Genomic DNA, 21846 nt, shown 5'->3' with positions numbered 1-21846 from the left:
CAAAGAAGAGAATGCTTTTGTTGCTGGAGAAAACAAGGATTAGCACAATTTTAAAACAGAAAGAGGCCATCTAGAGTGCTAATGTTGCTAAGTGTGAAAGAAACAATGATCACAGACAATTAAAGAGGCAGAAAAACTGTTGCTGATTTGGATAGAGGAAAAGCAGGTAGCCAGTGACTGCCGTTTCTTGGAGGCAGTGACATACAGACAAGCCAAGATGCTGTATGCAGACCTGAAAGACACCCCTGGACCGAATGCTAAAAGTGATTTGTTTAAGGCTAAGAGGGAGTGGTTTGATAAATTTAAGGAAAGAAGTGTTTATTTGTAGATTAAACAGTACATTAGACATATACTGTATCTAAGAAAGGCTAAAAAAGAGAATCATTTGAGGGGTCTGAAACGGATTAATTCAATTTACGCTATTTCTAACTAGAGGCCTGGTGCATGAAATTCGTGCACGGGCAGGGGTGTTTATGCCTCAGCCCGGCCTGCACCCTTTCCAATCTGCGACCCCTTGGGGGATGTCCAACTGCCAGTTTAGGCCCAATCTAAACCGGCAGTCGGACATCCCTCTCAAAATCCGTGACTGCTAGCTCCTAACCACTTGCCTGCCTGCCTGCCTGGTTGCCCCCTAACCGCTCCCCTGCCAGCCTGATGGACGCCTAACTGCTCCCCTGTCGGCCCTATCGCCCCTAACTGCCCTCCCCTACTGGCCTGATTGCCCCCAACTGCCTTCCCCTGCTGGCCCGATCACCCCCAACTGCCCTCCCCTGACGGCCCGATCGCCACCAACTGCCCTTCCCTGCCAGCCCGATGGTCCCCAACTGCCCTCCCCTGCCAGCCTGGTCTCCCTCAACTGCCCTCCCCTAAAGGCCTGGTCCCCCTCCCCCCAATAGCCCTCCTCTGCAGGCCCAGTCCCCCCCAACTGCCCTCCCCTACCGGCCTGGTCACCCCTAACTGCCCTCCCCTTCAGGCCTGGTTGCCCCCAACTGCCTTCCCTGCCGGCCTGGTCGCCCCCAATTTCCCTCCCCTGCCAGCCTGATCTTGCCCCCAACTGCCCTCCCCTGCAGGCCTGGTTCCCCGCCCCCCCCCCAACTGCCCTCCCCTGCAGGCCTGGTCACCCCCAACTGCCCTCCCCTGCCAGATTGATCGCCCACAACTGCCCTTCCCTGTTGGCCATCTTGTGGTGGCCACTTGTGATGACGTTGCAGCAGCTATCTTGTGACGTCACCTAGGCTTTTATTATATAGGATGGGAACAATGATTTGATTTTTGAATAAATCACTTCTTGAACCACCTTCTGGAATGAATTAAGTTCAAGAACCAAGATTCCATATCTATTAACAATTAATTTTTAGAATGCAAATGGATTAAATGCTCCAATCAAAAGACAAAAAGGACTAACTTCCATCAAAAGACACATATAGACTAAAAGTATAGGGATGGAAAAAATATGTTATAAAAATAAAAACAAACAAAAGAGCTAGGATTGCAATCCTTATAACAGACAAAACAGAGTTCAAAACAAAGGCTATAAACAAAGGCTATACCCAGCAATTCCACTTATTGGTACTTATCCAAAGAAACTAAAATGAAAAGATATATGCATTCATATGTTCCTTGCAGCATTATCTACAATAACTAAGATATGGAAGTCAACTAAGTGTCCATCAAAAGATGAATAAATGAAGTAGAAGTGGTGCATGTATACGATGGAGTATGACTCAAACTGAATAAAAGAATGAAATCTTGCCATCTGCAACAGCATGGATGGACCTGCAGAATATTGTGCTTAGTGAAATAAACCAGACAGAGAAGGACAAATGCCGTATGATTTCACTTACATGTGGAATCTAAAGAACAAAATAAATGAACCTGAACAGAAACAGACTCATAGATACAGAGAACATTTTGACGGTTGCCAGATGGGAGGGAATTGGGGAAATGGGTGACAAAGGTGAAGGGATTAAATACAAATTGGTAGTGATACAACAGTCATGAAAATGTAAAGTACAGCATAGAAAATATAGTTAATAATATTATAATAACTATGTACAGTGTCAGATGGTATTAGATTTATCAGGGTGATCATTTGTAAGTTATATAACTATCTAATCACTGGGTTGTACACCTGAAACTAACATAATATTGTAGCATAAAATATAATTGAAAAATTTTAAATTATTTTTAAAAAAAGATCTGATGGGTTAAAACTACCTATATACCATACCCATATAATAAAATATCAGGCTACTGCTAAAAAAATGGAAGGTGTAACACTAAGTAGTGACATGAAAAAGTGACCAAGATTTATTATTAAATGAAATTAATTCAGTTATAGAGTACTTTTTTCACTCATTAGATATTTGAATATCCACTCTGTGTGCCAGGTATTATTCCAGTTAAAAAAGTATGCCCTAACGGATCTGGCTCAGTGGATAGAGCATCGGCTTGTGGACTGAAGGATCCCAGGTTCGATTCCGGCCAAGGGCACATACCCGGGTTGCAGGCTCGATACCCAGTGTGGGGCGGGCAGGAGGCAGCCAATCAATGATTCTCTCTCATCATTGATGTTTCTATCTCTCTCTCCCTCTCCCTTCCTCTCTGAAATCAATAAAAATATATTTTTAAAAAAGTATGCATCGCAGAGTCCATTTGTATAGAAGAAGAAAAACAAATACCATGATGAGACTATGTGCTGCTCTGGCAAGGTTTTTGCTTTTATTTATGAATAGAGAACTATTATAATTTTGGTACAATGTTACACAGAAATAGATATGAGCCTCGATGCTTAGTTCCCAATTGTTCAGTCTATTATAATTTATTAAGAAACTAAAAGCCAAGCACTGTGCTAGGTACTGATATTAAGAAGCAATGAAATATACCCACCCCAAAACAAATAACTTTAATTTCCACATTTAGAAAGCATAAGATGCCATATACTGTGAAATGCATCATTTAAGAGATAATTCAATGGGGGGAAAAGCATCTTAGAATCAATGAAATATGGTAGTAAAACAAGAAGCATACTTACTAAACTTGTACAAATATCAGCAATATCATTCATTAGTTTTGATGTTAACAATCGTAGGAAAAAGCTAGATGCAATCTTATTTGGACTGTGCTGTAATGAAGTCGAACAAGAAAACCAAGCAACAAAGAAATAAAAACAATTATTCTTGGCAAATATTTTCTCTATCTTGACTGAAATGTAAATTTTCCTTTACACTGAAAATTCTCTAACATAAAAAGCACAGACAAAGAGTTTACTATTGGGAAGAAGTTATAAATTACTCCAAAAAATACTAATCTCTTTTCTTAGACAATAATAACTACATATCTTTCACTGTGCATAAACAACATTAAAGTAAAATACCAGCCAATGACCCTAAACATAAGCAAGCAATAACTGTAGCTTACATTTTATTCTTCCACTTCTCTCCTTCTCCACTTACAGCAAAACATAAAATAGCACATTACAAAACCAAAAATACATGCTGATAATTGATAAATGGCCATGTACTTAACATCAGCTTTCAAAATGTTTCCAATTATTATCAACAATCTGAACTGGCTCAGTTACCCCAGACCTGCTCCAAAACAAAACAAGTACTATACACAGTAGCACACTTCCTACCAAACGTTATATAGGACTATATGGGCAAAAAGAGAGTAACACATGTGCTGGACTTGTTTATCTTTGCTGTGCTCCACTATCCCTCGTATAGTAGTATGCACATCACACAGCTAGCAGTCAACACATTATTATTAAATTAAATGAAAATTCACGCACTCGGGGTGGGGGGGTCCCTCAGCCGGGCCTGCGCCCTCTCGCAGTCCAGGACCCCTTGGGGGATGTCCACCTGCCAGCTTAGGCCTGCTCCCCAGGGATTGGGCCTAAGCTGGCAGTCAGACATCCCTCTGGCAGCCCTGGGAGCCCTCAGGGGATGTCTGACTGATGGACAGCCTAAGCCGCAGTCGGACATCCTTAGTGCTGCTGAGGAGGCAAGAGAGGCTCCCGCTACCGCCCCTGTGCTCGCAGCTGTCAGCCTGGCTTGTGGCTGAGTGGAGCTCCCCTGTGGGAGCGCACTGACCACCAAGGAGCAGCTCCTGCATTGAGCATCTGCCCCCTGGTGGTCAGTGTGCGTCACAGCGAACAGTTGTTCTGCTGTTAGGGTCAATTTACATATTCCCCTTTTATTATATAGGATTATTATATAGGATTATATAGGATGAAAATATACTGGCATCAAAAGTCATGTATGTAGTATATAACAGTGGTAAAATAATCTCTGAAACCTTCCTGAAATGATGAAATTCTGATTATCTGTTGCTTTATTCCTCTGGATACTACCTTTTATTTTCCATTCAATTTAATTTTAAATCAGTGTGTAAATTTATAAGTGGACCAAAAAACAAAAAATAATAACACCACCAACCAGTTATCAATCCCCTAAGAAGGCTATCCTGTCAAGCGGGAAGAACATCTTACCTTCTTACAGTTACATAAGCAACTTGTACATAGATGCATCATATTTCTCAATGAAACAATCCTAGATTCCTCATTTGTCTTATTTTTAAACAGAGTAACACTTTCTCCAGCACACTGCATTAGAGACTATTAAAAATAAAAGAAAGAAAAATTCAAATTCCAGTTAAAATTAGAGTTTAGTGACTGCTTTTAAAAGTTTTACTTAAAGGTAAAATTAAGTATTTAAGAAGTTATACTTGATTTATAGCATAATTTAAAAATATTAACAATTTTTAAAGGATATATTTTATCCCGTTCTTACAAATCACACAACTGACAGTAGTACCCAGAGATGAAAATAAGTTTCATGCTGAGTGCCTACTTGATTAATACTCTTAGTCAAGGATTCTTTAGAATAACTGATCACAGGAAAAACTTTTTAAAGTAAGGTAAAAATAAGAATTTTTGTTAAGATTAAATTTTAATGTAATATTTCAATTAGTGTATTTATTTTGGGCTTAAAATAATTTCACATCTCAAGGAAGGACACATAGTATCATTTCTTCTCAGGCTGTATAAATACAAGGGAAATGGTTAACCTATGTAAATATTTGTGTTTTCTAAACATATATACTAATTTTCCCAGGGATATATTTCATTCAATTAATCCAGAACTTACATAAATTCTCCTACCTTGGCTTTCTGGAATAATTCTGATTTATATGCTTCTTCTTCAGTTATTACACCCATATAACAATAGCAACCTAGAACACCCACCAAAAGACTTGAACACCGGACAAGCGTTTCTGTATTTGAAGTCTTAAAAGTAAAACACAAATAAAAACATATAGTTCGTAAGTAATTTGAATACACTATGATTATCTATATATATAAAAGCCAAGTGACCAGAATGACGGAACGACGGGAACAACCAGTCGCTATGATGTGCACTGCGGCGGCCAACAGCCCTGATTGGGACCCCGATAGGCTCCCCACAATTGCCGTGGCCCCTCCCCCCGCTGGCCTGGCCCCTGATCACCCCCCACTCCGATCGTGGTTGTGGCCCCTCCCCCTGGGCTGGCCCCACCCACGGCCCCTTCCCCTGGCCGGCCAACCTCCTGCGTCCCCGCGTGCCCCCGCCCCCCCGCCCGCTGGCCTGGCCCCGATCAGCCCTCTGCACAAATTTGTGCACTGGGCCTCTAGTCTCTTTTAAGAACAAATTTATGTACATAATAAAAAACATTAAGTACAGTAAATTGAGTTAATAGTGGCATAATTCTGGTTATCTCTAAAAAACATCTAAGAGATCCCTGCAGAGTTGTGATAACCAGGATTCTCAAGAAAACAGAGGAAGTATGTAATCATGCCAAGTAAGACATCTCCTCTTAAAGTAGCACAGAGCTCTGCACACAAAGGCCCTTAAGTATTTGAGGGAGGAAGGAAAAAATAAACTGATAGGCAAATAAGTGTCTGTAACTCTTAGAACATACACAGAAATTAGATTCACATAAAGAAATATTAAAATGACCTTGTGAGCTTCTGAAGGACAAGAACCTTGACTTATTCAGCTTTATAGATTCCATACACTAACACAAATATTTTTTTAAAGTAGGTACTGTTTAGCCAATTTTATAAAATTATTACCGTATTTTCCGGCTTATAAGACGACTGGACGTATAGAAGATTTTCCTGGGTTAAAAAGCTGTCTTATACGCCAGAAAATACAGTAATGATTTTGCAAAGGTTACACAGAAAAAGTAGGGGTTTTTGTTGTTGTTGTTCCAATATTGTGGGAAATGGCATTTTAGAGGAAAACACAGAACACCATATTACTTTGTAGTGAAAGTGGTTACAACTGTGATCCTGAAGAATGTCAGTAACTAAGTTACTGACGTAAGGCAGACGAAACAGGAACAGCGTCCCTTCTCTGGTCTTTAGCTCACTATTCTTGGCTAATGAATTCACTCCTTTGAGAAGCTTATAGTTTTTATTTTATTCAACAAATACTTTATCATCTACCATGTAACAAGGCTTGTGGCAGGTACAAAAATTAATAAAAACATATATATGCCCTTTAAGGAACTTATAGCATGGTTTAAGAGGTATTTGTGTATATACACAAATTATGGTACAAGGAAGATGCTAAGTATCCTTTCAAAATAGAAATGTTAAGTATTATGAAAATCAAAAGATGAATTATTATGGCTGAGATTATCTAAGAAAGGCTTTAGCAAGGATTGTGACATTCAGTTTCAATTATATACTTTTCTGTTATAACACCTCCCTGCACAAAACTGAGTCACTTTTTCATCAAATTGCTCTACTCAAAACCATTATTATTATTAACCATAAACCCACTCAATTCTACTTGTATGGTGTTTACCAGAGTTGCTGGTACAAAGAGTATCAAATTATTATTCTTTGATTTTCCTTTTTTCATGCTGTTTTCACTATTAGCTGACATGCATTGTCACTTTCCTTTTAAAAGGAAGCTTCTCACCATTCTTAGTGCCTTTCCTATCTATTTCTCCTTCCTAAACAGTCTGCAAAGTGGAATGAAATATGGGCCTTAGTTATTTTTAAAAATCTCACCTCAGATGAATAGTTATTTAGAAGCTGTTCTGACAATCCCAGAAGATAGCGATCCAGTGATTCCTTGAGATTTGGGTGGACAGAAAAGCCTCTACTAGATGGGTGCTTTTTTATTGCACATTTTTCCACAACAGTTAAAAAATCCATCTTGTCAAAAGTTGTCTGAAGAAATAGTTCTTCAACTGCTGAGAATGAAGGCTCTTCTTTCCCTTTTTGGTGCTGTTCACTTCAAGAAAGTAAGATCTTAATTTATAATTAAACTACCTAATATTTCGTCTTCATATAACAGCAATATCATACAAATGAAAACATTAACTTATTCAACGACTATTTATGCAAGTATTGGATTATTCTTTTAAATTCTCCTCTTTGGACTTTGATACCTACTTGAACCAAATTTCATTATTCAACAACAGCAAATTTTACTAACATTCACAGAACAAATACAAATTTCAATCTCAAAGAAAAATTCAGAAAGGATTAAGAAGAAAACATTAATAACACCAGATATAAACATGAATAACATTATAAAGCATTCCCCGTTTTTAAGCTTTGATTGCTCCAAAATGTAGAATTTTTTTCATCTTAAGCCCTCTTGAGGGAAATTAAAAATCTTCATGCCAGTCATAGTGAAAAAAAAACACCACAAAACAAAACCTTGAGTCCATCAACTAAAATGAGGCTTTAAAATTTATTTTTTCTTTCTTCAAATACCATTGCCTTTTTTATCATTTGTTTTTGAAGGTCACATAGTCAGATTTTTCTTTTAATTGATTTTTAGGGAGAGGGACAGAGAGAAACATTGATGTGAGAACAAAACATTAATCAGCCACCTCCCGCCAGGGATTGAACTCACAACCTAGGTATGTGCCCCAACCGAAATCAAACCAGCAACCTCTTGGTGCATTGGACAATGCCCAACCAACTGAGCGACACTGGCCAGGGCTAACATAGTCAGATTTTATTTAACATATAAAAATGGGTCATATCTTTAAAAAACTCATTTCACATAAATTTTGTCTTAATTTCCCATCATAACATTCTTTTTTTTTTTTTTTTAAATCCTCACCTGAGGATATTTCCACCAATTTTAGAAAGGAAGGAGAAAGAGAGAAATATCAGTTGCCTCCTGCATGCTCCCCAATGGAGTACCAAACATGCAACCTATATAATGTGTCCTGACTGGGAATTGAACCCACAACTTTTTGGTGTATAGACGACACTCCAATTAACTGAGCCATCCAGCCAGGGCCATCATAACATTCTATTTCTCCCATTGACAAATGTCACGTTATACTAAAAATAGTAAACTAGATTTAAAATTAGGGACCATAAATTGCCATCACTAAATTATAAGAAACATTTCCCTAGCTAACAGTTGCAATTTTTTAGTTGACCAATTTAGTTCAACATTTCTAAGATGTAATTAAAGATATAACTTAAAAAAACACAGAACTCTATTAGATAACATACCATTCTGGCACACTCTGGAAAAAATTCATTGCAGCTTTACAGTTTTTCATAGTGAGACTCACAAGAATTTTCCCCAGTGCGAGATAAGGAAAATTACTATAAAGGAAAATAAAAATCTTCACTTAGAACACCAAAGCCATTTAAAGTATTCTTTAAACTTAAACATCAATGTCTGACTTTAGTATATACCTCTAAAATTTGGATCCAAAATTAAAATTGATTTCATCTATAATGAATGTCTTAACATCTGAAAGAATTTAAGGAGCATACATTTTATGTTACTAATATTTTTAACACTTTCTAGAAGCAAAATCATGTGCAAAGCTGTAAAGCTCATTTCTGAAATAAAACAATTATGAAATTAAAGCACTAGGACCCAGAGGTCTGTCCTCCAATCATTCAGTTCCAATTATTGACTATGGTACGGTTACGTGGGCAAGCTGCTCCCCATTCTAGTGCTTACGCCCCATTTTGCCTTTTTCTCATTTCATCCATCCACTAATTTAACATATTTCACCCAGAAGACACTCTCATTATGATTCCAGGATACACCTGAGTTGGATATATGTTCAGGTGGATCTATTTACAGAAGATCACAAAAGAAGACCTAAGTGCTCAGAGAGTTATATGCATATTCTTTGGGCACATCCCTCTTATTCTCACTGTGTAGAGTGACAAAAATAAAGTAAAAGTACATGGACTAAGATCCAGGCAAAAAGAAAGAAAACTGTAACAACAAAGGGAGTATTTAATATTTGGGCTAGCTCTGGGAAATCCTGCACTCTCACTGTAAAATAAAGCCATCTAGCATCAAACAGTAATGGGTGGAGCCTGACTAAACAAAACCAAAGAACAGCAGCACACCAATGAACTCAAACTACCTGTGAAGAATTGGGGGCAGCTCTGTACTGTTTTCAAAGTCATCTTCTAACTGATAGAATAAGAGCCATTTCATTATCAATTCCTTTAAAGAAAAACTTCTGTTTCCTTCGCATATATTCTGCTCCATTCCCATTTTTACTGTTTCTGGAACTACACAGGTGGTCAGTGCCAAAGTCAAACAGGATATCACAGGACTGTAACAAAACAAAGAATGATTAGTGTTATAAGTAACCTCTTTAATGATGTAGTACTACTAAAACAATAAGGTTTATGAATATTGAGCAAATAAGTGGTAAATTGTCAAATTACCCATAAAAAAATTTAAAGCATTTAATTCTTTAAAACTGACCTTAGTAATCTCTCCACATTTAAAACTAAATTTACATTTATTTATTTATTAAGACTTCCTGGACAAACAATAAAAGCATCTGAAATAGAATTTAACTATCTTTAACTGCAATTACAAATTTCAAAAATCAGGGGGTAGATGAATATACAGCACATTCCAAAAAATGTATACACACTTTGAATAATTATTAATTCCAATGGGTTAAATCTGAAAAGAAAGAAACCCTAACTGGGCTATCAGCTGTTAAAGTGTAGATACATTTTCTTGGGACACCCTGTATACAGAGGTTGGCAAAAGTAGGTTTACAGTTGTCCGTATGGAAATAATACAAATAATACTATTTATCTATACACTGAGTGGCCAGATTATTATGATCTCTGAACGCATAATAATCTGGCCACTCAGTGTATATCCTATATAATAAAAGGCTAATATGCAAATTGTCCCCTCGACCAGGAGTTCGACCAGCAGGCAGGCTGGCCAACCGCCCATGTCCCCTGCCCGTGGCCAGGCTGGCCGGACCCCACCCATGCATGAATTCATGCACTGGGCCTCTAATACACACACACACACACAAACACAAACACACACTGAGTGGCCAGGTTATTATGCGTTCAGAGATTATTACGCTTTCAGAGATCATAATAATCTGGCCACTCAGTGTATATATAAAAGCCTAAGCAACTGTCCGGACTGGTAGCTATGATGCACACTGACCACCAGGGGGCAGATGCTCAACACAGGAGCTGCCAAGCTGCGGTGACTTGGCAGCTACAATTCTCGGGTGATAAGCCCGATTCCGGGGTGTGTCATCCAAGAACCACCCTCTCGCAATCTGGGACCCCTCGGAGGATGTCGGTGAGCTGGTTTCGGCCTGATCCCCACAGGCCAGGCTGAGGGACCCCACCAGCGCACGAATCCGTGCACTGGGCCTCTAGTACAAAAATAAACTCTTATGTTTGCGTACTCACAAAGGTGAATCTACTGCTACGTTTGCCCACCCCTGTGTGTGTGTATATATAAATAAAATATGTAAATATGAAAATTACAAAATCTGATAAAATGCATAGTTAACTTACCATGAAGGTCTGCAGGCTGACCCAGTAAATAACTTCCAGAATTCTCTGTCAATCTCAATTAAGCTCCCTTGAATTATGGCTCCAAGTAAGCCAAAATTTTCAGCTTGTATTTGTTCAAAACTTATATTGCGAAACGTAATAGACCAAATTTTAATCCAGAGTTTCAATAACTCTGACTTTTGTGAGCTTTCTAGGTTTGATTTCTTGCCTTGACACAATGCAACTTCCATAAGGCATCGTAACACATATGGTGTGCGTTCCCCACGTCGCTGTTGAGGTAGAAGCTGGTATAGTATCATCAATAATGGTGACAGCTCACAGTTAGGTAAACAAGCAGGATATTTTGATATTAATTGAATTACAATCTGTAACCTGAAAAAAATATATAATTTACTTGAAAATTACTCAATTCCACTAACAAGCTAAAAAACATATATAGTACCATTTATAATACCCTAATTAAAATATCACCATCAGTATTTTCCATACTGTTCTCACAATAACCTGGCTCTTAATTTTTATTAGGCCCTACTTCCTAAAGTGTCAAGAAGTGACAGCTTTTTGTCTAGCTGGGTAAGCTATATTTCCCTTACACAAAAACTTTAAAGAAAAACTAAATTAGCAATATTATACTCCTGCGTTATTGCACCCATCCCTGTTCTTCAGCCACCGATAATATTCCTTCAAAACAGGAAAACAAACAAAACCTCAAAAAACTGTTTTCCCTTGACATTAATTCAGTTAATTCAATAAATATTTGCTGTGAGTTCTCCAAAATGGGTGCTACTCAGGAATAGAAACTTTATCTTATTCACTTCTGTATCTCTAATGTTTTGCACATAGCAGGTGTTCAAATAATAACTCTTTACTGAATGGACAAATTAACAAATCTGAACGAGGCACCCTCAACTATATAAAACAAACATGAGCTTAAGCAAGAGATATCTAAATAAATACGCTTTCCCCTGCACAAGTCAATTATGTTTAAACATTACATCAACATAGTAAATATCAAAAGAACACTAATCAAAGTTTGACTATAATCTTCAAATTTCTAACAGTCCCTAGGCAGGCTGCTTAACTTTTCTCAGTTTCACTTATCTCTTTAGTACAGCAAAACAGGCTAAACTGGATGAATTCTGAAGATTTCTACCAGACCAACTTTTTTCCCCACAGAATTCCACTGATTATTTAATTATTTATATGAGACTAAAGGACATAGCAAATAAGAAAAAAATAGCCTTTTGTCACAGCATAAGGTCCAAATATGTCATTTCTGAATGTTATCTTCAATTTCTTTCTTCTTCTTTTTTTGTTGTTGTTGTTAATCCTCACCTGAGGATATTTTTCCATTGATTTTTAGGGAGAGTGGAAGAGAGAGGGAAAGACAGAGAGAAACATCGATGTGAGAGAAACACATCACATCCATTGGTGACCTCCTGCAGAAGCCCCGACTAGGGCCCAGGCCAGGGAGGAGCCTGCAACCAACATACGTGCCTTTGACTGGAATCGAACCTGTGGCCCTTTAGTCCCCAGACTGACATTCCATCCACTGAGCCCAACCGGCTAAGGCATCCTTAACTTCTTCCTAATATAATTCTACAAAAAGGTGCTATGCATGTTAAGTCTTTTGGTACTGAGGTATACAACTGAATGAATTCCATGAGACACACCAGTGATTGCCTAGTAGGCACCCATTCTCGCTTATTCCTTGCTATGGCAATATGCTTAAGAAAAGTGGCCCTGTCCCTGCAACAGCAGATGAGCCATGGTGGTGGATCTCAACAAGTCCTGGCAATCATCCTCCCTTTGTCAGTGAATGGTTTGGGAGCAAATGACCTCGTTCTGGCCAGGGAAATTATTCTACTGGCTAATGAGATTAAAGGGGGTCTTTGTGAGAAAAACTAAATGAGACTAAAATGACACTGAAAGAGGGAAAAAAAAGTTATATTTTACCAAGGCACAAGTTCAAAATCACTCTGTGACTTCTGAAGATGATCTTTTATTACATCCCAGCCTAATTCTATTTTCCTCTTTTTGCAAGGTACACTATATTCTCTTTGTGTGGTAGTATAAGACTGAGAAATCTCCAAAGTTCTGGTATCTTCATTAAAAATCTGTAAAATAAAAAAATAAAGATCTATTTTTTTATATTGTTATTAAACTATTTCTAATGAACTATTAGAAAACAATGTCACTCCTCAAATGAAGATACAAGGAAGTCATAAAGTAACAAACAATTTTGCATGACTGCCATGGCTCTCGAGAGAGCAAATATTACCAAAAAGAGTATTAGCTTTATTTCCTGGTAACATTTACTAAAAAAAAAAAAAACAAGATATTTAAAAGCAAAGCAAAAACCTCTTTTTTCAAAGGAATTAAATCATAAATTTAGCATTAAGAAAATAATGACAAGTAAAATTATCCAGGATGTTAACCAAATCTTGAGGGAAAAAGTTTTACTTCAGAAACATTAAGCTATCAAATGAATGGATAACAAAATGTAAAACAGCCACACAATTGAATATTACTCAGCAATTTTTTTTAATTTTTAAAATAATTTTATTGGTTTTTTACAGAGAGGAAGGGAGAGGGACAGAGAGTTAGAAACAACGATGAGAGAGAAACATCAATCAGCTGCCTCCTGCACACCCCCCACTGGGGATGTGCCCACAACCAAGGTACATGCCCTTGATGGGAATCAAACCTGGGACCCTTGAGTCCGCAGGCCGACGCTATATCCACTGAGCCAAACCGGTTAGTGCTCAGCAATTTTTAAAAATGAAATACTGATTCAAGGTAAAATATGATTAAAACTTGAAAACATTATGCTAAGTGAAAGAAGCCAGTCACAAAAAACCACTTATGTATGATTGTACTTACATGAAATGTTCAAATTAGGAAAAATCGATAGACAAAGTAGATTAGTGTTATGTTGCTAGGGACTGGAAGAAGTGGAGAATTAGGACTGACACTAATAGGTGAAAAGTTTGTTTGGGGAAATGTTCTGTAATTAAATAGAGGTGATGGGTATAAAGCACAGTAAAAATACTTAAAGCCACTAAATTGTACACTTTAAAATAAAAAATTTTATCCTGTGATTTCTAACTCAGTAGAACAAAAAAACAAAACAACAACAAAAAAGAAATATTAGGGTTAGGGTAATCTTATTTCCTATAGATAATATATTAAGAATGAAAAAGTTCATAATCACTTTTCACTAAATTTGTAATATGCAGGACAGTTACCTTTTAAGTCAGAAGGCAATTCTAAATATTTATAGTGATTTGGAAAGAGTAGTTACGTGTACAAAGCAATTTTACAGGCTTTTTATCAGAACACAGATTTTAAAAGCCCAGTAAAAAAAATTAACAAGAAATTTTAAAATGTGACAAGACCTACTGTACCTGGTGACAAACATCTGCCATCAAGTCAATCAAGTTTTCTTTGACAGCAATGTTACGAGATCCTGAGGAATATTTCCCTCTGCTTCCTATATGACTTATCTCATTAACTAGCAGATCATATAAGTTGTATAAGATACTTTTCCATTTTCTTGATTCATAAGCACCTGTAATTCAAAAAATTATATATATATATTCCATTTGTACCACCAATTCCCACAAAATTATTCATCTGTTAAGGTGAGAACAACATTGGAAGACATCTGGTCCAACATTCTATTCAGTACTAATACCTCCTCTGACAATATCTTTGACAAGATCTATTTCATATTGCTGTGTCCATTTCATAGTTAACTATATTTGTTATAAAATTCTTCCATATTCTGATCTAAACTTTCTCTAATCAACTCAATCAAAATCTCAAGCAAACTTTCTCTAATTTCTTCTCTCCCCTGAAACAAATACAGTTGATATTTCTCTCTTTTGTATGAGGACCAAGTTATCTCTATGTCTAAAAGAGAAACTTACCAGTCTCTTCAACTAGTGTACAAATAACATGTTATCCACAATTCTCATCATCCCAGTCCTCTTTCCTTAGATATACTCCAGTCAACTTATTACTCACCAATTTAAAATGCTAACCCTTAAAATGCTGACTTTACAAAATCTGATGAACATAATACTTCCACTGTGATCTGACCAGTATGGGGGACAATGGGCTATTACTTCCCACAAACAAAACAGAAAACACGAAATCTACTTACTTAGCCTTACACTACAGTAGCATTTCTGGCAGCTTCATCATCCTGACAATTTTTAATTCATCCTAATATGCAGTTAACTAAAACCCTCAATATGTCACACCATCTCCTAATAAACCTGACTTTCATCTTGGTGAGAGCTACGTGAAAGATGATAAACTAAGAAAAATTACCATTCTTTGACTCACAGTGGTTTCATGGGTTAAAAATATATCTAACCATACATACTAGAACTCATGTAATACACACAGCTACTTTTGATTTTAAAAAGTGGCTACAGCAGTTCTCCCTCACTTTAGGGACTATTACTCAATGCAGCATGATATCTTAATAAGGTCATTAAACTAGTCATGATGAATTGGTCCAAGGGCTAGTACAAGCCCAAAGGCAAACTAAGGCTGAGCATGAGAAAATTCATTCTGTTCCAGGTCCACCCAATGAAGTTCCTGTCTACTGAATGGAGCTACACCATCCAAGCAATACTCTCTCGATAAAAGACAAATGTGAAGGATTAAGAGTGCATGGGTCATTCATTTCTGGTTTCCAAGTAAACAGGGGCCTGGAATAACTATGAGGTTCAAGACTATAAGTATAAATCTTCCTTGGGAACTGACTAACCTGATTGGCTATTTTCAGTCCATATTTATCTATTTTATCTTCTAATAAAAGCAATGTGTGGGTAAATAAGACCATGCTTTCTCTAAATTCTTTTACACTTAGTCTATGTCAGTGGTCGGCAAACTCATTAGTCAACAGAGCCAAATATCAACAGTACAATGATTGAAATTGCTTTTGAGAGCCGAAAACCGACTTCTGCGCTTGGGCCACAAAGTTTCAATCGCACTGTATGTGTGCGCCCGCATGTGGTATTTTGTGGAAGAGCCACACACAAGGGGCCAAAGAGCCGCATGTGGCTCGCGAGCTGCAGTTTGCCAACCACTGGTCTATGTCATACCTCTCAGCAACTAATTATTGCTCCATAATTAACTCCTAGAGGGAATAGTAGCTCATATTTGTTTGTATTCCTCATAATATCTAGCATTATACTAAACAAATAGTTAAGGCAAAATATGATTTTCTACCACAGCTCCAAATTCTAAAAACGTGTGCAAAAAGTATCATCATGACTAATATCATCAGTAAGCACAGCAATCCAAAAGTAGGTCATTACCTCCTACCAAATACCCATTTCATGCTTAAGCCTCTATGTTTCAATGAAGAAGGAAATTCAAAACAGCAAAAACTTCCTTTATACCTTTTTCTTGGGTCTTGGCTCCCTTCGGATGATGAATATAAATTTGCAGTTGAAATAATTCAATAATTACTTCTTTTAAGGAATCATTAAGTCTATGTTGAGTCCAAATATAAAGAAAGGTAGGAAGAATTTCATCTCCTAACTCACACACTTTAATTCGAAAGTTAACAGCCGAAGCCTTGAGGAAGATAACAAATGCTGCCAAGATATGATTTAAACCTGCAGAGGTCTGTTCTTGTCTGTGAAAGAAAATAAACAGACTCAACTTGGTATAACAGGGGGGAAAATACACAAACTGAAGACAGTTATGAAGTTGCATGCTGAAATAAAACAGTATCTAATTTTCAAATAATAACAGTCTTAGTTTCAGAACTATTCACACACACACACACACACACACACACACACACACACACACACACACATCACAGCAGCACTACATAGCAACAAAAAAAGTTCTTCCTTGGTGCTAAGCATCACTCCTGTTAGATCTCCCTGGTTCTGGAACATTGTCTAAAATTACACGAAACTGATCTGTAATACCTACCACTTATAAAATGTTTCAAGTGGGTAATACCACACAAATATAAGATATTGATATTTCCAAAATATACTATTTTATTTTATTCTTATTCTCAAAAATGGGAAAATAAAACTACTTAGAGGGCATTTAGCTTTCCTGCCATTAGAAAAGCTAGAAAGATGTCTCAGTTAGGAACATCATTTCGTGTTCTGTATACTGGATATTCAGGAAGTGTTGGCCCTAACTAGTACTTCCTTTGGGAATTCAGTTCTACTATAATGAGCCAAGTTTTAAAAGTTGGTAGAATTTTTAGTCACTGAATCAAAAACATAGTTTTCAAGATCAAATGGATTTTCAATAAAATACAAAAGGAGATTAAATTACCTTGCATTCTGAATAGCCTTAGAAAAACAATCCAAAAATTTGGAATTTAATCCATCAGTTTGTGAACAGCATCCTTTAGTCACAGCATGAATGATTCTCGCTACTAACACTCTGTTAACATCTTGTGAAGGATTGAGATATAGCTTGAAGTACACAAAAAACAATTCTTAAAAAAAAAAAAACACACCCAAAAAACAAAAATGTGTTAGTTATGCTTTGTAAAAAGAAAAGTATCAAATCATTTAAGTTAAATGTCACAATTTAAGTTTCAATATTTCCACATAAAATAAAGATTTAAATTATACTATTTAAATACAGTGAAAGCATTCCATCAATATTTAATTGTATTTTATATAAGTTGCATTCAAGACAGGAACAACTTAAGCAGCAGAGAACAGAAACACGTTTGAGAGCCAGACTTCAGATAAGCTACTTCTCTAACCCTATGTTCCTTCATCTAGGCCTAACAAAGCACTTGACACAGTGCACATTCCAGTTTTGTTTTGTTTTGTTTTAATGCCATTGGAGTAATAGTAGACAATTTATTTCTCACAGAAATAATAGTAGGTACCTTCATTTTTGTATGAATTCCTCAATGTCAAAAGCAAAGTGAAGAGGGACAGGTGAAACAGGTACAAACACTGAGCTATGGAGAGAAACCCCAAGCTTATAATAACTAAGCAAACTTGCCCTATCTGGTTTGGCTCAGTGGTTAGAGTGTCGGCCTGCAGACTGAAGGGTCCCAGGTTCAATTCCGGTCAAGGGCACAGGCCTGGGTTGCAGGCTCGATCCCAGAGGAGAGGTGGGGGAGGGGGGGGGGGGGGGAGGTTGGCGGTGCAGAAGGCAGCCAATCAGTGATTCTCTCTCATCATTGATGTTTCTGTCTCTCTCTCCCTTTCCCTTCCTCTCTGAAAGCAATAAAAATATATTTTAAAAAAATAAAGTGTAACTCTTTAAATAATAATAATAATATTAAGCAAACTTGTCCTTCGCTCTGGAGAAAGCCATTAATCATCTCTATCAACATCTCTTTCTCCCAAGGCTCACTATACAAACATATCTAAAAAACAACAGTCTGGAAAAAAAGCATCTCTGCCAGGGCTCTAATTATCTCTTTATGGGAAGAACCTACATTAGCAACTTCGCTTTTCATTGTGTTGGGAGATAGGTCTCAATGCATCTCACATTTCTGCACATCTTATGAGGGGATCAAGCCTGCAACCAGGGAATTGAGCCATGATGTCCTAGTTCACAGGTCAATGCTCAACCACTGAAACACACCAATCGGGCAGGGTTTGTTTGTTTTTCTAGTTTCTTGAGATAGAAGCTCAGATCATTGACTTGAGATCTTTCCTTTTTTTTTAAAGGATTAATATTTTTGAGATATAATTGGCATATTATATTAATTTCAGGTGTACAATATGATTGGTGTATTCTGCAAAATGATCACCACAGTAAATCTAGTTAATATCCATCACCACTCATAGTTACAACATGTTTTCCTTGTGATGAGAACTTTTAAGATCTACTTTCTTAGAAACAATAAAATTTACAAACTACTGCAATATAAATCTAATAAAAATATACAAATTCTATATACTGGTAATGATAACATTGATATCCATAAATCAAAATAGACCTACATAAGTGGAGAAATATATCATGTTTATGGACTGGAAGACTCTTCGATATTAAGATGTCTCTTCTTCCTAAATTGTTCAATACATTCCATGCAATCCCTATCAAAACCCCAGCAGTATTTTTTTGTAGAAATAAAAAAGGTGATTCCAAAATTTATATGGAAATGTTGGCTCAGTCCTAGGCCATCTTCTCATCTCACTCTAAACTCTCTCCCTTGACAATCTCATCATAACCATAGCTTCAACTACCACTACTACCAAATATGTATTTTGAATGTAAACATCACTTCTTGAGCAGAATCCTCCTTAGAAAGTGGTCGGCAAACTGCGGCTCGCGAGCCACATGCGGCTCTTTGGCCCCTTGAGTGTGGCTCTTCCACAAAATACCATGGCCTGGGCAAGTCTATTTTGAAGAAGTGGCGTTAGAAGAAGTTTAAGTTTAAAAAATTTGGCTCTCAAAAGAAATTTCAATCGTTGTACTGTTGATATTTGGCTCTGTTGACTAATGAGTTTGCCGACCACTGTCCTTAGAGAAGCAAGTTTCAGAGAAGGGAGCTAACTAGGAAAATAATTCAACAAAAGGGCTGATTATTACAAGTGGTAGTAGTTTGCTTAAAAATAAAAAAGGATTTCAGAGAATATTCTAAGTGATGGAATCATAGTAAAAGGGCTGCCTTTTTTTTTTTTTTTCCCTAGTGAGAACTATGGTTACAAGTAACAATCTAAAATTCAAATCTGCAAATATCCTAAATACTTAGGGTGGACCACTTTGGTGAGAGACTTGTTGGAGCATGCTAGATATTACTGGCCTATTTTCTCCAAAGACTGCCACAAGCTTTGTTAAAGGCTATGTTTGGGATAAAACTAACCTTGTGTTCAGAGCTACAGCAAAGGATCAGATGATGCCTTAGAAATTAATGCAACAGCTGAGCAGGCTTTTATTCATATGGGAACAGAAGAGTGTAATACAGGGCACTGACCACGTCATGATTTTATGGTTCACATATCTCATTTTGAAATGATAAACTGACAGTAAAGAATAAAGATAAGTGTCTTTTTTTAATTTAGTTAGCACAATTTATCTTGAATACTTTTCAATGAAAATACTGAGTTTTTAAATTTTCAGTGGTGATTGTACTGGAAAACTTTGACATCTAGCTTAAAGTAACCTTGATAGAGCTAAATTCCTTTTTCATTAAACCATTCAGACCCAGAAATGCTTCCACCTTTGAAATCAATAAACTCAAATGTTTCGTTCTCTGACCACAGCTTCCTTCCTTTGTGGTCATTTATTACCTTTCACTTAACAAACTGTCAACATACGAGGTTCCTTCCTGGTACCCATGACCCATTTAGACCCAGAAATGTTCCACATTTGAAATTAATAAACTCAAATCTTTCCGTCTCTGACCATAACTTCCTTCCTTTGTGATCTCTCAGTACCTCTCACCTAAAAATTGTCAACAGCACTAGATTCCTCCCTGGCACCCACTCTACTAATCTTATAAGTCACACTGTGTCCTACATAATCTATGCTAACACTTTTGATTTCCATTACATTTTCAGTGTCCTGCTAATTGCCAACCCAATGGATCCTTTTATGTCTTACCATTTCTACAACACTGAAATGTCACACTCCTTTCTTTTTTTTTTTTGTTGATTTGTTTTAATTTTACAATTCAGAGACATTGTACATGAACTTCCCCTACATCCACAACTCCCATCCTGGTAAATACTTGAGGATTTTGTAGTCACATTTTTCCAAATACAGACATTATAAAATTGCAGATGGATCAGTATGCATGCAAAAAGCCACAGAGCAGCTGCAGTTCATGTAGATTGTATACAGGAATCTATTTTACAGCCTGAACTACAGCACATCCAGAATTTCTGCTACTAAATTGCCTTTATTTCTCAGACCCCTAAGGACTATTAAATAAGATTTTCCTACCTCGACGTAAGTAAGATAAACAATCTGGTTCATATTATTGGGGCTATGCCTAGAGGGGCAGTGGCAACCTTTGCTTATGCCATGGATTATAAATGTATAAATATTCTGTAAAAATAATTCAATTTATAGGATGCATTGATTGAACTAATTTAAAAATCTAGAGGACGTCTCATGCAAAGCGCAGTTTATGGAGAGATTCAGCAATATATATATATGTTATTTTTTTTTTGAGGTTCCACAAATCTTTTAATACCCTTGTACTTCAGTATTCCTGCTGAGGATCCATAATGATAATCTAAGGAGAGGATCCATAATGATAATCTAAGGAGAGGATCCCTGTAGATTTTTGTGGATATTTTACTAGGTGGGGGATATTTTGTGCTAGATCTGAAATGTCACACTCCTTTCAACTTGAAACTCTTTTGCTTTCACTTTTATGACATACCTCTGTTTTTGTTTCCTTCTTTCTACCTTAATCATGGTTGAGTTTAAGTGTCATTGATATGTGAACTCACTGCACCCAAATATTATCATATTGCATTGTAATTTTGGTTTACTTGTTTTTTTCTGCCACTGGTCTATCAAGTCCTTGAGGCTAGGAAATGGCATCTTTCAATTCTATAATTCCAGTTCTGATAGCAGACACCTAATATGTTGTCAGTGAAAATAATTTAGGAAGCACATAATAAATGCAAACTTAGAGTCAAATTCTGTAATCATTTAATTTTATTAAAGTAATGTTAAACTGTGAGGTCATTTAGAGATACAGAAAGACTCTGACTACTCTTTTGGTGAAATATCATTTCACAAGGAAAAATTCATTAAGAACAAACTTCAAAACATACCTAGCCACTGTTGCTGAGATATTTCACACCAGTATTTTCTCACTGAAAGAATGTCCTTGAGCAATATATTGCTACAATCGGCTCCATAAATGGCACCATTAGATGAATCTTTCACTGTATCCATGATATAATTCAAGAGTTCTTGACATTTTAGCCTGGGTGCTCCTATTTGAAAATAAAATAAATAAATAAACACATATAAATCTTCAGAAAAATTAATTAGGGATACTTGGAATG

At 36.7% G+C, this 21846-nt stretch overlaps 1 protein-coding gene across 2 annotated transcripts in view; it reads right to left on the bottom strand.

Moving 5' to 3' along the window:
* ATM (ATM serine/threonine kinase) overlaps window positions 1–21846 on the bottom strand; it is a 146289-nt gene that overhangs the window by 108491 nt on the left and 15952 nt on the right. The window contains exons 5-16 of one of the 2 annotated variants that reach the window (XM_054724708.1): window positions 21610–21774; window positions 17174–17339; window positions 16267–16505; window positions 14254–14417; window positions 12803–12963; window positions 10847–11218; window positions 9418–9612; window positions 8537–8632; window positions 7064–7289; window positions 5165–5290; window positions 4493–4618; window positions 3035–3124 (exon numbers count right to left, since the gene is read on the bottom strand). In XM_054724708.1, the coding sequence (XP_054580683.1) occupies window positions 3035–3124; window positions 4493–4618; window positions 5165–5290; window positions 7064–7289; window positions 8537–8632; window positions 9418–9612; window positions 10847–11218; window positions 12803–12963; window positions 14254–14417; window positions 16267–16505; window positions 17174–17339; window positions 21610–21774 (2126 nt within the window). Of the gene's footprint in view, window positions 1–3034; window positions 3125–4492; window positions 4619–5164; window positions 5291–7063; window positions 7290–8536; window positions 8633–9417; window positions 9613–10846; window positions 11219–12802; window positions 12964–14253; window positions 14418–16266; window positions 16506–17173; window positions 17340–21609; window positions 21775–21846 lie in introns of those variants that run through there. The other variant, XM_054724707.1, reaches the window with a different exon arrangement.

This window comes from Eptesicus fuscus, chromosome 13, assembly GCF_027574615.1.
Source record: "Eptesicus fuscus isolate TK198812 chromosome 13, DD_ASM_mEF_20220401, whole genome shotgun sequence".
Classification (NCBI taxonomy): domain Eukaryota; kingdom Metazoa; phylum Chordata; class Mammalia; order Chiroptera; family Vespertilionidae; genus Eptesicus; species Eptesicus fuscus.
The sequence above is the reverse complement of the archived record's forward strand: the minus strand, read 5'-3'. Positions and strand labels throughout refer to the sequence as shown.